Source organism: Rhopilema esculentum, chromosome 15, assembly GCF_057945365.1.
Source record: "Rhopilema esculentum isolate cy_ngs chromosome 15, ASM5794536v1, whole genome shotgun sequence".
NCBI classification, from domain to species: domain Eukaryota; kingdom Metazoa; phylum Cnidaria; class Scyphozoa; order Rhizostomeae; family Rhizostomatidae; genus Rhopilema; species Rhopilema esculentum.
The window spans coordinates 4,795,252-4,812,500 of NC_142829.1; the positions used below are offsets into that span (position 1 = coordinate 4,795,252).

General features: G+C 36.9%; 1 protein-coding gene across 7 annotated transcripts in view; it reads right to left on the bottom strand.

Annotated features, from left to right (window-relative positions):
* Positions 1–17,249, bottom strand: part of LOC135685817 (uncharacterized) — a 67,202-nt gene that overhangs the window by 34,253 nt on the left and 15,700 nt on the right. For 6 of the 7 annotated variants that reach the window (XR_016144658.1, XR_010516029.2, XM_065201894.2 and 3 more), the window contains exons 7-11: positions 16,410–16,483; positions 13,743–13,925; positions 11,748–11,924; positions 8,338–8,508; positions 342–422 (exon numbers count right to left, since the gene is read on the bottom strand). Coding sequence is in view for 5 of the 7 variants with exons in the window: in XM_065201894.2 (XP_065057966.2) it covers positions 342–422; positions 8,338–8,508; positions 11,748–11,924; positions 13,743–13,925; positions 16,410–16,483 (686 nt within the window). In the remaining 2 variants the exon portion in view is untranslated. The other variant, XM_065201897.2, reaches the window with a different exon arrangement.

The following is a 17,249-nucleotide window of genomic DNA, read 5'->3' on the forward strand; positions in this document are numbered from 1 at the left end:
TCTTCTCTAGCAAAGCAGTACATTTCTTGCTTTCCAATTAAAAATTGGTCATGATTCAAGCAATTAAAATATTAACTGGAAGTCAGAGAAAGTTTCATTAAAACCGCGAAGGGACATCATAACATTAAAATAACGCATTTTACTGTTGAGCGGAGAATAAAAAAACCGAAGTAGGGCAGAAGGTACCGGGACTGGAGAAGAAAGTCTGAAGATTCGAGCGATGAAGTTGATGTAGCAGAAGCACCTCAACTGTTCAATAACTACAAACGGCTAAGATCAGAGCGAATAAGGAAGAAAACAAAACATCAATGACTGGAATATAATTTATGATTAAAACTTACCCATATGTTGTATAAGTACTCGCAAAGGCTTCTGCCTGGACGAGTGATTTCACTCCACGGAAAAAAACATCGCCAAGACCGCTGAAACAAGAGCGGAGAGCTTGAAATTTGCTTCTTAGCAAATTGGAAATGTAAAAACAAGCAAAAATCTCAATCTATATCAATTTCAATTACACAACTGGGTAGTATATGTTGTTACTTCGAGTTTTAGGGAAAGTTTACCTCGAAAAGGGACTGCTCGTCCACTTCACTCCTTTCTATACCGGTTTCTGAAATGTGTAGATTTAAACTACAGTCCTTAGAATATCAAAGATCACTATAATTATCTGAAAAATGAGTTTATTATAGGAAAATCAACTACTCTGATGAACTCTGTTGATTTTCAAAAATGATATGAAATGAGACGCTCGATTTTCTTAAAACAACAAAACGACACTTGAGAAAACCTCAACACTGAAAAAAGCGAATTAACTTCATGTTTCGTAACAGATACTCAGCGGACATGTCTCTAAAAAAAGAGGGTACTGCAGCGATAGAAAGAGCGCCAGATCCCCTACTTTTGCTATAATAGCTCCGGAATACATCTGGAAGTTTAATTGATGTAGAAAAGAAGATCAAGGCTGCTGAGCTCCACAGTTCGGTTTGCGCTTCAAATGAAACTGCGGGCGAGATGCAAAGGACCTTTATCCGTTCAAGACATCCGAAACATTGGGATAGTTTGCGAGCCGATTAGGGTTGGCGCGTGGCATGCTGGGGGTCTTACGTAAAATAGGACAGCTACATCCTATGCAATTAAGAGTCCAAAATGGGGACAAGATGAAGTGATCGAGGAGGATCGTTTAGGGGCTCTTATCAATAAAAATCGTTTAGGGGTTATCACTAAATCGTTCTCGTTCATACCAATACACTTTTTTTTATGAAAGGACCAGGCTAAAAATCCTAGTTTTTGAGATAAAACGTTGTTGAAAATTACATTTTACAGTAGCTCAGCCTCAGCTTGTTCTTAATCTATTCTTAACTTTTGACCAATTTTGACCAATTTTGAGGCTCGTGTACTTATAAAATTGTTCTTATAGAAAAGGGTGTATTGTAAGCAACAGGGCTATCGCGTAATGGTAGAACAACTTTGAAGTTACAATACAACCTGCCAGGCATCATGGGTTTTCCAAGGGCCAGCAGAGAAAGTCCGCACAATCCCCCGAAATTTCATTTTTATAAAAGCCTACATGTTTCCCAATTTGGTTAGACACTAATTGGGTTTTGGTGCCACACCCTTCAGGTCATTGAGTTTTGATTTTAAGGTAAAGAAGATAAGAGTATAAATGAAGTAAAATGTTTTTCTGCCGAATGGAAGCAAAATTTACTCTGTTGATTTTCAAAAATGATATGAAATGAGACGCTCGATTTTCTTAAAACAACAAAACGACACTTGAGAAAACCTCAACACTGAAAAAAGCGAATTAACTTCATGTTTCGTAACAGATACTCAGCGGACATGTCTCTAAAAAAAGAGGGTACTGCAGCGATAGAAAGAGCGCCAGATCCCCTACTTTTGCTATAATAGCTCCGGAATACATCTGGAAGTTTAATTGATGTAGAAAAGAAGATCAAGGCTGTTGAGCTCCACAGTTCGGTTTGCGCTTCAAATGAAACTGCGGGCGAGATGCAAAGGACCTTTATCCGTTCAAGACATCCGAAACATTGGGATAGTTTGCGAGCCGATCAGGGTTGGCGCGTGGCATGCTGGGGGTCTTACGTAAAATAGGACAGCTACATTCTATGCAATTAAGAGCCCAAAATGGGGACAAGATGAAGTGATCGGAGAGGATCGTTTAGGGGCCCTTATCCATAAACATCGTTTAGGGGTTATCACTAAATCATTCTCGTTTATACCAATACACTTTTTCATGTAAGAAGCAGTAAACTTAAGTTCAGGCTGATTGTTCTTAATTTTTTCGAAAACCTGAGGTTGGATTTTTCTTAATTTGTTCTTAGATTTATAGAGTATAAGCAGTGCGATTGCTAGCTTTTCGCTCTAGGGAGGTGTTCAGGCCTCATTTGCCAACAAAGTGCGCGATAAAACCTTCATTTGCCAAAGGTTTGAATATCTACCGAAGAAGGACCCACACCAGGCTAAAAATCCTAGTTTTTGAGATAAAACGTTGTTGAAAATTACATTTGACAGTAGCTCAGCCTCAGCTTGTTCTTAATCTATTCTTAACTTTTGACCACTTTTGACCAATTTTGAGGCTCGTGTACTTATGAAATTGTTCTTATAAAAAAGCATGTATTGTAAGTAACAGGGCTATCGCGTAATGGTAGAACAACTCTGAAGTTACAATACAACCTGCCAGGCATCATGGTTATCCCCAAGGGCCAGCAGAGAAAGTCCGCACAATCCTCCGAAATTTCATTTTTATAAAAGCCTACATGTTTCCCAATTTGGTTAGACACTAATTGGATTTTGGTGCCACACCCTTCAGGTCACTGGAAAATGATGAAAACACCCACTTTCGAAATTGAGTTTTGATTTTAAGGTAAAGAAGATAAGAAGATAAATGAAGTAAAATGTTTTTTTTACCGAATAAAAGCAAAATTTACTGAAGGACACAGATACAGGAGGGATATCGCAACCCCTATCCTACCGCTAGATCTGCCCTTTTTTTAATTGGGAATAAAATGGGCGTGGTCAGAATGTTAGGGGTACTCAGGGTACTCAGATGGTCTTAATCCCTTTTCCTCGCAACTCTGTTTTTCTAAAACATTTGTGGCTTGTTTTAAATAATAGATATTTTTGCGATAGTTAAGTTACATGCTTATATCAGTTAATGACAAAGCTTGTCATAATTTAGATACATAAATTATAAAACGTTTATGTCTAAATTTTACAGTGCAACGCAGTTCTGCAAACACATTCATATTGAAAACCAGGAGGTTTATTAATATAAGTTGATATTTTTCTTATTTTGTCTGACTGTATTTTAAAAACCAAAATGCAATACGATTTTTTTCAATTTACCCAATTTACAAAATTTTTGGTCACCTTCCTCAATTTTCTTTTGTTTCTACAGCCTTCCTCTGGCCAGTGGCCGTGGGGACGTGATGTTTTTCTGACTCTGAGAAGGGCCTTCGGGACGGCTGACGCGGTTTCATTTGTCACCATATACAATACAGTTATTTATGACTTGTGGGAAAAACTCAAGAAACATCGCAACCAGCTTACTGGTCAAAAATAGCTTGGATAAGTATTTCCTCACAAATTTGATAAAAGGAAAGCCAACAATTTGGCATGTCTAGATAATAATAATGTGAAGTAGCGTGGAAGTCAGGGCCTGAGGTGGCTAAAGCCTCCCCCACCCCCCACCCCCGAAAAAAATTCCCCAAAAGGAACTTAAAATCAAACAAAAATCATCTTGCTCCTGGCTTATAGCAAGTTTAGACCCTAGAAACTTTTTAGCCCCCCCCCACCCCCCCCCAAACTAAGTAATATTTTCTGTGGACTCTGTGCCAACTGTGATTCATGTTGTGTACTCAACTGAGAGCAATGTTTGTTGGCGAGAGTATGTGGGAGTACCTGTACGCAGTGGCGTAGATAAAGGGGGGTCATGGGGGCCAAAAAACCCCCGTAGAGCTAAACCGCTATTTCTAGGAATATTTCTGATCTTGTCAGAAATAAAACATGGTTATCTATTTTTATTCAAGTATTACATTTTGAGAGGAAATTCTTTTAAGGTTATTATAACGATTTCTTCAGTTGTTCTGGATCAGATTGGCAACTTACATTTAGCAAATACATTTTGCAAGGAGAAGACCATAAAATCTTCAATTAGTATGATTTATGACATTTGAAATTGACTAAAAGATTAGACTTGTTTTAAAAGATTATCTCCTGCTTTATTTCAGTTCTAATGTCATTATGTTATGTTCAAATGTCTGAAGGAATTAAAAATGTTTGTTAGATTTTTGTCGGAAAACCTCAGTTTTTCGCCCCTCCTATGAAATTTCCTATCTACGTAACTGCCTGCACGCCGTTTAGAATGAATAAAACGCAAAATTGAACGGAACCAAAATTCTACACTTGAGTCTACACTTGAGTAAAAAGAACTTAACTTTCATGTGGAGCATGCGCAGTAACGCGGCGATGATATCCGGAATTTTCAGAAAGCCTCGCTCCAACACTAGCTTTAGTCGCGCTTTCAATCGTAACCAAAAAGTTCCGTTCCTGACCGTTCACACTAGATAAAATTAGCACGATTTGGAGAGGAAAACATAGAGTTTCGCTAATAAGAACAGAACCTTTGCCAAACTAGCACGGAGTCAAGATACCTAGTGTAACGCAAGGCTTATCGCCGCTTTCCCAGACAAGGAGCTACGGCAATTCGTTCCGTTCTCAGTAGTTTTAACGGGGTCTAAATGATTTCAAAGGGGAAATAGAGCGAAAATACCACAGGGTGATCTTTACAAATCAGTCGCCAAGGCAGTAAAAAGCCATTCCACTACGATTGAAGAAACTATGCAAGGTGTCGAGTAATTCCTACGTCTTATATTTATTGTTTCATCTTGATGAGATGGAAAGCCATATGGTGAGTTAGCATGTATATGTGCATTAACATGGTCAGATGCCATTAAGGTAACACAGTCGAAGTCGCTGAAAGAGGGTTTTCCAGCACATCTAGTACATATATTTGAACTATGTAGATAGTAACTGGCAACGGTAAAATGTCTTACAAACTGGCTTGAGAATCATCAGGGAATGTGACAGACACGTACTCTAACCCCTTTATTGCTTAATGCGTAGAGCAAGAGGGTAATGCGGAAGCAAAGGATTGGCTGATTGTTTAGAAAATTAAAGCTATTGCAAATGCAAACGGTGCTGAAACTACTGAGGCTGCTTGTATTGCAGACAGGGATAAATAGGCCTATAGTGTGATAGAGAAAATCAATGAAAACAGGATGGTTTGTTATGAAACGCCGTGCCTGCAGAAAATAGTACCAAGAAAAAAATGAACTAGCAGGACTAGCAGGAATGATAAGCAACTTAAAAGGCTCTTGCGCAACCAGCATGCTTAGCGGCAGTTCTCTTGAGAAATTGACTGTATTTTGTTTTTTTAATGCAGTACGATATTAGGCTGGTTCTTTGAATTCTAGTCACAAACCGTCTTAGAAACCCCAGATCGTGGCAATATTTTGCAGACATGTTTAGATAGCTATTACTTACGAGTATCTAGAGAAAAAAATTTGGTACCAAATTAAGTGGCATAGGAGATAATATTTGGCTGGTTATACATTGGAGCGGCAGACTTTCTTATCCGAATCTAGTTGTTTCTCTCAACACAAAACATTAGATCAGTTTTTGGCGGTACAAAACTTGAAAATGGCTTTGAAAAAAGCATACATTTCACAACATATCAACTAAAATCTTTTTCGTCTGATTCTCCTCAGAGCATGAAACGTCAGAAAAAGGGTCCGAAAGAACACGATGAAAAATAATTACCCAGTTGTGGATCGAAATAGGCCAATCAGAAAACGCAAGCACAAGACCGGTATAGTTGACCAATCAGTGCCGCGTGCCTAAAAAAAAATTACCACTGGAGTCCAAGAGAGAAAACGAACTCCTTCTGTCTACACAATGGCGGCTTTTTCGTCTATATGTAGATCGATTCCAAAACTGCTAGATGAAAGGACGACCGGGCTCTGTCAATTATCCGAAACATGTCGTCATTATAGAGTTTTGCACAATCTGGGTTGTCTAAAAGATGTTGACCGATGGCATAATTACTTGTTTTAACAGTGTTTCTAGACCTACAAGATCGAGGAGGCTGTTTTCTATGAGGGTTATGTTGTGAAATGTTTGCTTTTTTCAAAGCCATCTTCAAAACATTAGATCTTATTCAAATTTGAAAAGGCCAGGTGAAAATTTTACAAAGAAATTGATTATCTGCAGTATCTATTTACGATTTTACGAGTTTTCCTTCCTGGGATTAAAGAATGTGGAGACATCAACGCCGTTAATTTCCTAAGAAACCAAGCGGGCACTTTAAATTGGTGATCAAAACAGAGAGTTTAAATTCAACTTTAAAGATGTGTTGGCATATGAAACAAAGACCGTCAAACACAAAATAGGATAGGAATAATGTATATAATTTTGGTCTTAAGTTTAATGTTCTAACGTTCATGTAGCTAAATTATATGCCGACACAAATCAGGTCAAAATATTTTTTCAAAACTCCTCAAGTGATTTATCTTTAGCAATATTTTTGCATCTTCTTTATAATGACTATTTTACAAACTTTTTATATGGATTACACTCCTTTTTTATAGAAATGCGAGCCTTAAAATTGGTCAAAAGTTAAGAAATTAAGAACAAGCTGAGGCAGAACTACTGTAAAAAGCAATTATGAACGACGTTTAATCTCAAAAACAAGGATTTTTAGCCTTGTGTTGGTGCTTTTTCCGTCAAACATGTCGGCAAATGAAGGCTGTCTCACTCACTTTGTTGGCAAATAAGGCCTGAACACCTCCCTTAAGCGAAAAAACTAGCAACCGCATTTCCTACACCCTGTTAATTTAAGAACAATTCAGTATCAGAATTTCGTAAAATTTAAGAACAGGCAGCCTGAACTTAAATTTACTAGTTCTTATAAAAAAAGGGGGAATGTAAATGCTAAAAAATGATTCTGCTTCTATTGGAGTTCTTAGAAACAAATTTAAGACCAAGAATTGAAAATTATTATAACCCTTGCATAGTCATATTATTTGAAATTTCATCTATTTTTGGTTGAAAAAACCTTTAATTGGCCAGATCAAAATCAAAGCAATCTAACTAAAGCACCAATTGCGGGCCTTTTTTAAAGGCACTGTAAAAAACTTGCAAAATATATCAAATGAGCCAAATTTGCAATAAGCCATTGGCTTTTCTGCAAGAAAATTTAAGATCAAACTATTAGGCAATCGAATAATATTGCATCTTTGCTATGTTTAATTCAAAATCAGTGAAAAAGTATCTCTGAAAAGGTTTCCATCAAAACAGCGAACTGATTTAAAAGATAAATTTAGAAATTTGCGATTCGCCGCGAAATTCACAGCATCAGGTTATAGTCGTTATAGTTGTGATGTTTACAAAATGCAAAAAACCTAGAACTGTAATATTTAAAGAATGCAGTGTTCAGCAAAGCTTTGCTTGATATTGAAAATCTTCCATATGCAGAAGGATATCTCAATTAAGGTTATTATCTGCAACTTTAAAGAACTTTTACTGACAGTTTCATACGATACAAGATAAATTGTATGTAGATACTTTGAATCAGGCATAAAATGATTTCAAAACATGAATCAATTTTTCTTATTTTAAAAATTATTATCTTTGGAAATTTGTGGTCCTGCCCAGCAGGACAAACAGGACCTTTGGCTTCGCCACTGATTCCGCACTTTAGTACTCTTTAGTAATATGGTGTAACGACCTGCGCATCCCAAAGCGCGTGCCCTGAGCAGTCAGATCCTGATATGATTTTTCATGATCTAAACTGGAAACTAAAGTGATCGATTGATTGGTTGATTGGTTGACTGATTGTTGGAATGTAATGACTGATTGATTGATTGATTGATTGTAGTTGTTAATTGGTTGGTAGTTAGTTGGGTGAAGTGGCTGATCGATCGGTTGCATGGTTGGTCGGTTGGTTGGTTGGTTGGTTGGTTGGTTGGTTGGTTGGTCAACAATTTTAAAGTTTTTTTCTACATGACGAAAATAGGGCACGACAATCTGATGCTTCAACAGGACGATATCTACAGGAACGCCTCTTGAAATGATGTACTAAAGTTGGTTAGAATTCATATCAAGGACAACTTAAAATTATGTTGTTAATCAGAAATGATCAACTGAAACAGTATTAATATAATAAACAGTATTGAAACAGTATATTATAGTACTGAATATTATAATACCTGATCAAAACGCGGTCGTTCAAGGAAGCAACATAAGACAAAATGCGAAACCTACCTAACGTCAGTGTTTTTGAATCCAGCGCTATCATCATAGGTAACGACTGAGCGGAGAGAGAGTATAGTAGCTCCAGCGAACGTCAAGAATACCATCAAATAAACGGCCAAAAATATTGTCAGATGCTTTTTGAACAATATGGCCAATGTCTTTGAATACACCCCGACAAGTCTAGGTAACATAAAGATAAGATAGCAAACAAATGATATAGTCATAAGAAGCATTGAAAATTAGTTACAATGATCAAATATCGTAAAATACCGAATATAGGCCATGTGCTTATATTATTTCAAAGCCTATTTGTGGGGGGTTTATAACCGGGGGGCTTATATCCGGGAGAATTTTTGCGTCGAAGAAAGGAATTAAGTACATAATCTTGACCGTTTTTCTCTATCAGATTATCAGATCAAAAAATTACATGGGCTTATATTGGAGGAGGGGGGGGGGGTTGCTAATAGCCGGTAGGAAATTTGTGTTGTCAATTTGATGGGCTTATAACCGGGGGGGGGCTTATAACCGGGAAGGACTATAAACGGAATTATACGGTATTCGCTGGGAAAGTTGCAGATTACCTGCTGTTCAAACCCTTGATTACCCTGGGTACCAGAACCAAAATATTTCGCGAAAAAACTTAAAGAACGTAACTATTCTTAGCACATTTAAATGGAAAAGCGATATTTGTGACGTTTCTCGTGTTTACTATATATACATATACAAATCATCTGAGTGGGATGGGCTTAACGTAAGAAATCTTCGATATACTGTGCACACCATTACCAGGATTTGATATAAGACACAAAAGTAGATTGATGATTTTTTCACCTGGCACCTAAATCATGGTGTGCACAGCAAACAAAATCCGGTTTTAAATTTTGCGATACTGCTTAGCTAAACATTTCTGTTAGAAAAATACAATGTACAGGAGAATCCTTACGTTAAGCCCATCCCCAACAGATGATCCGGTATGTCTATATAGTAAACACGAAAAATAGCAAAAATATTCACCTTCCCATTTAAATGTGCTAAGAATGGTTGTACTGTTGAATATTCTTCAAGCTTTTTCAGCTGCAGCTAGATTTTGGTATCAACAGGAGAGAAACAGGTTGAGAAATCAATGAACATTGTGGGAAAATCTTGAAAACTTTCTCTAAATGCAGTATAAAAAAAATAATTGGCAAATGTAATTGAAAATCGTGGGAATTGTGACATTTCACAACAACTGAACGTGATAAACACAATTAGCTAGTTCTAAAGCAAGAGACTAAACGCAGGCTACTTGAGATCGTTGCAGGTAACCATCAGTGTATCATGGTTTGCAAGGCTATCTTCTTATAGCAGACCTTTAAATAACAGACAAAAAGAATTTGTCCCAAAATGTATGGTCACAGCCTTGCATAAGCAATTTCTAGACAACGGACATCTCGATAAATAGGACAACGCAGGGCCGCCGAGAGGTTTCGAAGGCCCTGAACAAAACCGAAAAATAAGACGTATCTTACAAAATTTGTGCAACCACGCCCTTTAGACGGGCCTAAAATATATTTCAGTGTGCTTCTAGCAGTTAATTCTTGCAATCGTTTGAAATATCTTACTATTTCAGGCACCCAAAGTGGGGGGGGGGGGCTAAAACCGTATAAAAGAGACTCTACTGGTAGTTCAATGCTTAATATTTGGCATTTTTTGCAAAAAAGCCCTGCTCCGCGGTGCCTTTATTTTTAAGCATACTTCTGCTACGTGTGATTAATTCCGCTCTTAAAATGGAAATTATTACTTTATGTGGGCAGTTTGACCTTGAGGCCCTGGGGCAATTTGCCCTCTTCCCTCCTCTCTCGGCACCACTGGCCGTAGAGTTCTTACAGTATCACCAGTGGCGTAGCGTGACTTTTTCAACTGGGTATTCTCTATTAAACAAAAGGGTGGGGCAGGGTGTGGCTCGATGGGGCTTGATGAAAATAGGGGGATAGTAGGAAGATTAAAAGGACTAGCTATTGACATTTTATCTAATTTTCTTTTTGGTTCGGTTGGCAAGTACTGCACTGTCAGGGCATTACTATGATGAAAACGATACTTTGCTAAAGAACCCAACGCAAATATACTCTTCGAACTCATTCGTTGCATCAAATTACCACTAACCATTTCATCAAAAGTAATTCAAATCAAAACATATCATTGAAAGCCAGTAAAATTTTACTGGTCGAAATATGTCCCAATAGTTGTTGTTGAATCGTTTAACATTTGCACTGATGTAAAGAGGAAGTAACTGTAAACACCTTCTCTTGATACCTTAATACAAAAGGGCTTTCGAAAGTTTCACAATTATTCACATAGGGCATTACATAAGTTATAAATGATATTGTGGTATGCAGTATAGACTTTTTCTTCATGGCCTAATCGTGATATTTTCAATACAAGTAAATATTTGAAAGAATCGAAGGTAATGAGATGAGACTGCACAATAATGCAAATAAATGCGCTCGAATAATGCAAACAAAATAGGCCAACAAGATAACTGAATACACCAGGCAACTATAAGGATATTATCCAGGCCTATCTGCATTTACTTTAATTCTATCACATAATACAAACAGAAACATCCCTGATTTGCAAGCAATAACAAATTGGCATTTCAAGAGGGAACAGATCTGAGTCAGTGTAGTATTATGTAGCAGCCTACCTTTCCTTTCCACTTTAGTGTTGGTAGATTAAGTTTAGTGGTCAAATGAGAGAATGGTTATGAAACAGTAATACGGACATTGCAATAGTTTTTTAATTAAGTCATGTTTACTGTTTTCGATGCAGCTCCATCACTCCAACCGCTCCGACGTTCATTAACTGTTTATATCGATCTCATAACGAGACTATTTTGAACCAACTTTGAGGCTGTACGCTGCATATTTCTCAGCGTACAGAACCATTAACGGCAAATATTATTCATGGAAAGGAGCATTTTGATTGGTTAAAGTACGGGCTAGGGTATTCACTGCGTATTCATGACCGATCTCCATACAACATGAAGTAGCTCAATCTTCAAAATTAGCTTCAAAGATCTCCCAGCTTCTCTATGCTTCGCAGCGTTATTGTTTCCATGAATTTCGTGATATTTTGTACTTGTACAAAATGTAGAATATCGGAGGTAACGAATTCAAACAGAATCAATAGCCGCAAAACATTTTTTACTTATTACAATTATACGTCGTATTAATATTGTTTCTGAGAAATCTCAGGGTATTCACTGAATACCTTGAATACCCGGACGCTACGCCACTGAGTATCACAAATGCAAACTAAAAAATGTAAAATAAGAGGTGATCCCCGCAGCATTTTGCGATCTAGCGCCTTGGCCAGTAACTAAAAACCACCTACAAAATTAGATTCAAACAAATTTTAAAAAAGACTGAATGAAAACTTACTCCCATGCAGGAAAATATTTATAAATTCTGAGGAAGTTTAAGATGTATGCAAGGGACGCGATTATCCATTGGCCATCAACACGTGCATATCGCAATGGAATGATCAGCAAAACACCAAGTATTCCGAGAAAGTCAACCCAGTTGAAGAAACTGCAAATATATAGCTTAAAGCCTTCCCTGCAAAGAAAAGTGTAAACATTAATAAGAGTCAAAAAGCGGCAAAAAAGAGCAAAGTCATGTCTTGTTTGAGAGACCGATTATTGTGGATTTATTATTGGACGTACCAATTCTGTACAGTACAATCGTTTTTGTAAGAACCGCATCATTATTAACGCGGTTCGATCTTCTTATCTGAGGCATGGGTGTTGTTGATATCGTTCTTATTTCAAAATCTACAACTAAAAACTATATACTGTTTCTAAGATAGATTTGCTTATAAAACCTCTGTTTTGTTAACACGAGAGAAAAATTTCAGTATGACATTGCAATTAAAAATTTTCCACTCAAAAGTTAGTGGGAATGTTCTTATATTGTTCTCGTTTTCTGGAAAATCAAGCCTCGATGTTTCTACAAAGCGCGTTCTCATAAAGAATAGTGTATATCTTATCAAAACGTATTTCGTTCGACGTTTTGGAACTTAATCTTCTTCCATTTGCTTGAGCGCACTCTGCCAGTGAATAAAAATAATTACTATACAATGGGTCTAAAAGGATCAAAAAGTTCCAGCCCTTTTTAATTCCTTGCGGTAATTATGAGAACAGATACATTCAATACATTAAAAAAGATGGTAAGAAAAGATCTTTACCATACCTTATCTGAGTATAAAACGTCAGAAAATAGATAGAAAACTCTATGCTAGGAAATACACATCCAGTTATGCTTCGAAATAGGCCAATCAGAAAAACGAGCTGATGACTGTTGAAGTTGCTCAATCACTGCCGCTTGCCTAATGCTCTGAAGTTTTATACTCTAAAGAGTGTCAGATGAAAAGCTGTAGTATGACTCAAAATTTTTGCTTTTTCAAAGCCATTTTCATACCTTTTCCCCTCGTCCTTTTGTGGTTAGAAATAATTTTTATTTGTCAGGATGAAATAAATCTAAATCTAGGGATATTAAGCTTGAAGCAAGTGAGTATTCTGAATAAATTACACAAGCATATGTTTAAAAAAAATCCTGACAGCAAAGCATGCAAAGTTTACAGATCATACAGTTGCAATCAAAGATCTTAGAAATCAAATCAAAGAAGGATTTATCAGTTTGCCAGTGTGGGATCGTTTTTTACTATAAAATATTTTTTTTGCGGTACAGAGCTTGGAAATAGCTTTGAAAAAATTTAACATTTCACAACATACTACTTAAAGTTTTTCGTCTGACACTCCTCAGGGTATAAACCGTCAGAATAAGGGTCCGAAAGAACACTATTGAAAATATATACCCAGTTTTGAATCGAAATAGGCCAATCAGAAAACGCAAGCACATGACCGGCAAAGTTGTCCAATCAGTGATGCGTACCTATAAAAAATTATCACTGGAGTCCAAGAGAGAAGACGAACTCCTTCTGTCGGCCTTTTCGCTTGTATATAAATGGATTCCAAAACTGCTAGATGAAAAGACGATTTTCGTTAAACCATAAACTAATTATCTTGACGGTTTCCTTTAAAGGAGAAAGGAGTGTTATGAGATTTTTTCTAAAAAACCGATAATTCTTTACTTTGCAACTGAACCAAACATTATAGTCACTCTTCTACCAAATTTTTTCTAAGAATTCCACGCAAGTACCAAACGTTTTTTTTACGATTCCAAGCTGGTTAACAAAAGGTATCTCTGCTAATTACATTGTCAATTATTTTACCATAGCCTTCAAAATTAAGTTACATTGTTTGATACTGAAGTAGCACACATGCAAAACGCAAAAAGGCACCATAGAGCTTAAGAGTAACAATTATTAAGCTATAAATAGAGTAACAAGAAAACTTTGAAGCAAATGAAACTTACTTTTTTAATTGGTCGACTTCAACCACGAAATAGACCAATGTGCAAATGATAGTCAAACATTCACAAAACGCTCTGAATTTGTCGGTGCCATTATGATACTGTGTTGGATGTTTGGACGTTGCAGCAAGCATCAGTGACGTAGCCAAGATGACGAGGTATGCAAAAAAGCATCCGAAGTGGAACCTATGCACAAACAAACAGTATGATATAAAAATGATTAACATATACGCTAAATGTTTATACAAACAGTTTCAAACGCTGGCCGATTCGCAATGATTCCATATTCAAAAATTTTTAAGGCATGAAATGGATAAAAGTCTCTCAAAATTTCCGAATGATTAAAATTACTGTACACCGGTCTGTTAAATATTGATCAATGTTATGGAGATAGAGCCAAGGACCGTGGAGCATATTACAGATTGAGGGGACTAAAACATTTTGGTCATGCTTAAGACCAAGAACAAGGCAATTTTTTGTATGGTTTTCTAGTGAAAGACGCTGCTGATATTTTATCTAAGCCATTAGCAGCTATTTTCAATTCCTCTCTTGAAAGCGGTGTTTTTCCGAACATATGGAAATTAGCCAGGGTAACATCAGTCTTTAAGACCGGATCGAAAAGTGATTTGAACAACTACCAGCCAATATTCATACTCTCGGTATTCTCCAAGCTGATCGAGAAAATCGCACATGATCAAGTCTCCACCTTTCTGAAGGAAAAAAGCATGCTCTCCAAATGTCAGCATGCATTTCGAAAAGTGCACAACACGTTGACCTCATTACTCAATGTTACTGACTCGTGGTTCTCAAATGCCGATAAACGAAAGATAAATATTAGCATTTTCCTTGATCTGAAGAAGGCGTTTGACACTGTGGATCACAAAATTCTGCTCTAAGTTCTAAGTTATCAAAGTATGGAATAGGAGGAACCCCTCATCAGTGGTTTACATCATACCTAACTGATAGGAGACAATACTGCCAAATCAATGGTTCCAGTTCACAACAAAAAAATGTTCAATATGGTATTCCCCAGGGTTCGTGCCTTGGGCCCTCCTTTTCATCCAATACGTAAATGATTTTGAGCGATGCTTAGAGAAAAACTCAACAAAAATGTATGCAGACGACATTTGCATAACATGCTGTGCAAAAGACTTGAGGAACTGTGCAATGACTTAAAACTGAGGGTAAGAACATTGCAGAGTGGATGCGGCAAAATAAGCTTAGTCTGAACACCAATAAAACTGAATATATGGTTATTGGGCATATTGGGCATAAAAGACGAATTAACCATATCCAGGGGGAAATAAACGTGGAAACAAATGGAGAAAAAATCCGACGAGCCCATGAAGTAAAATATCTAGGAGTCACAAAATATCTAGGAAACTTAAAAACATACTCCCACAGTCGAAACTGGACCAAGTTTACAGGCGACTTTTCGATAGCCATCTAAGATACGGTGATGAATTAGAACATCTTCAGCGTCTTCAAGACAGGGCTCAGACATTAATTGAAAGTGCTCAATTAAAGGACAGGTGGATTTGTAAATGGCCTTCAGTTTCGAACCTGATTAAATGACGTACAAAATGATGAATGGTCTTTGCCCTGACAGCCTTAAAGGTAAATTTATCACTAGATCAGAGATATCCAGGTATTCGACAAGGAATCAGCTTGATATTGACATCCCAAAGCAAAATTTGGATTTCTCAAAGGAAAGTTTCTTTCATTCTGGGGCCAAAACATGGAATGAGATTCCAAGAAACATCAGGATGAGCCCCACAATTTCCCTCTTTAAAAGAAACTTGAAAGGATTTCTACAAAGTTAGTAAATTCCCAAAGCAAAACACGATCCCTAGGTAGAACAGCAATATCTTTATTGTATATATATTAAAAAATTATATTATATTATAGCTGATAGGGAATTCGTGTATAAAGATTTTTAAAATGAATGAAAAATGAAAAATATTTTTCAAATTATTGGGGGGGCTAAATCCCCCCAGCACCCCCTTCCGCGGGCCCTGGACGAGTTATACGCGCTCTGATATGATCAGGACGTTATAAGCACCAGATAAAACGTTCTACTTTCTACTCTTAGTTGCGACTTCGAGTTTTACAACCCACTATTGGAACTCGGAGCGGCATTGTAGAACCCCGTTTATCCTGCTTTTTACACCAAAAGTATGCCCTGAAATATTCAATCTATTGCATATTAAACCAATCGCATATGACTCTCGCAACAATAATTTGCAAGCTTTAAAGGATATTTTAAAGTTTTGGGTAATTAAAAAACCTTTCCAGACAAAAAATGAATCCCATTCGAGTACTGGGACAGGGACTGAATGGGATACCAATAAATTAATAAAAGAATGCAACAATTTGGAAATCTTTAACGCATTGATTCTTGAGAAAGGAAAGGGCACTTTCAAATAAGTGGAGATGTGACTTTCGTGCTTCAGTACTATTAGTGGAACTGAGACTGATCACATGATGCTACCTCGTACTGATTTTAAAAATAGGTTATGTTTTGTCAACAGTGGTTTATCAAATCAAATTACTCGACCCAAGAAATAAAGATAAAGATTTGGAAATTTTATTGAACATTGAAGTTTATTCTTAAACGTAGCCAACGATAAGCAGTTAAAGTTTATCAACAGAAATTAGTAGAGATATTACCAGATATAGTATTTTGCATACAGGTCCCATTTAATTCTTGACAGCATTTTGACAGTTGGATGGTTAACAGCTTTCTACAAATGTAAAGACAAAGTAGACTTATAGTTCATTGAAATAATCAAATGTCATACAGTGCAAACCTTTTGAGAATAAATTTAAGAGGCAAGTATCGAACGTTGTGGCTAGTTTTTTGGAGCTTTTGGCTACCATGCTGGAAGCTATATTTTTGGGATGACAGCAAGGGTTAAACTTTAAAAATCCACAGGTAAAAAATTTAAAGAAAAACTGATATATTTGCACAAACCTTTTCGAAGCCGTAGCTGCTATTGTTCTTTGGGAGCGGGCTAGTGCCCCAAAAATATTATAAAATTCTTGTTTTCATTTTGTTTTTTGCTCCCATGAACAATACATTTTGTTTCTATTGTTCTTAAACAATGGTGCCTCCATACATTTCTTATCTTGATACGCTACTCCTTTTCATTTCAAGCATTGAGGCCTAATTCCAAGAGGGTGCGGGTACTGAGTAGGAAGTGATGAGGGTGTGCAGAAAACCTTCTAGCAAATGTGACCGGAACATGCTCTTTCTAAGAAAACTCTTAATAAAATAGAAACGGGTCAAGATTGGCAGTGCCCCTGGTCAATATTTAGCAATAGTTGATTGCCGTGATGCCCGTACTGGGCATGGCATAAAACCGATGTAACAAAAAGCAGCAAAAGTTGCAAACTGGCACCTTGTGGGACATCAAAATTATGCGACCCTATAGGCGAGAAGGCCCATAAATAAGATACAAGAATTATTGCTAGCAGGTCAAAAAAGCGTATTAATCAGGTGATAAAGAA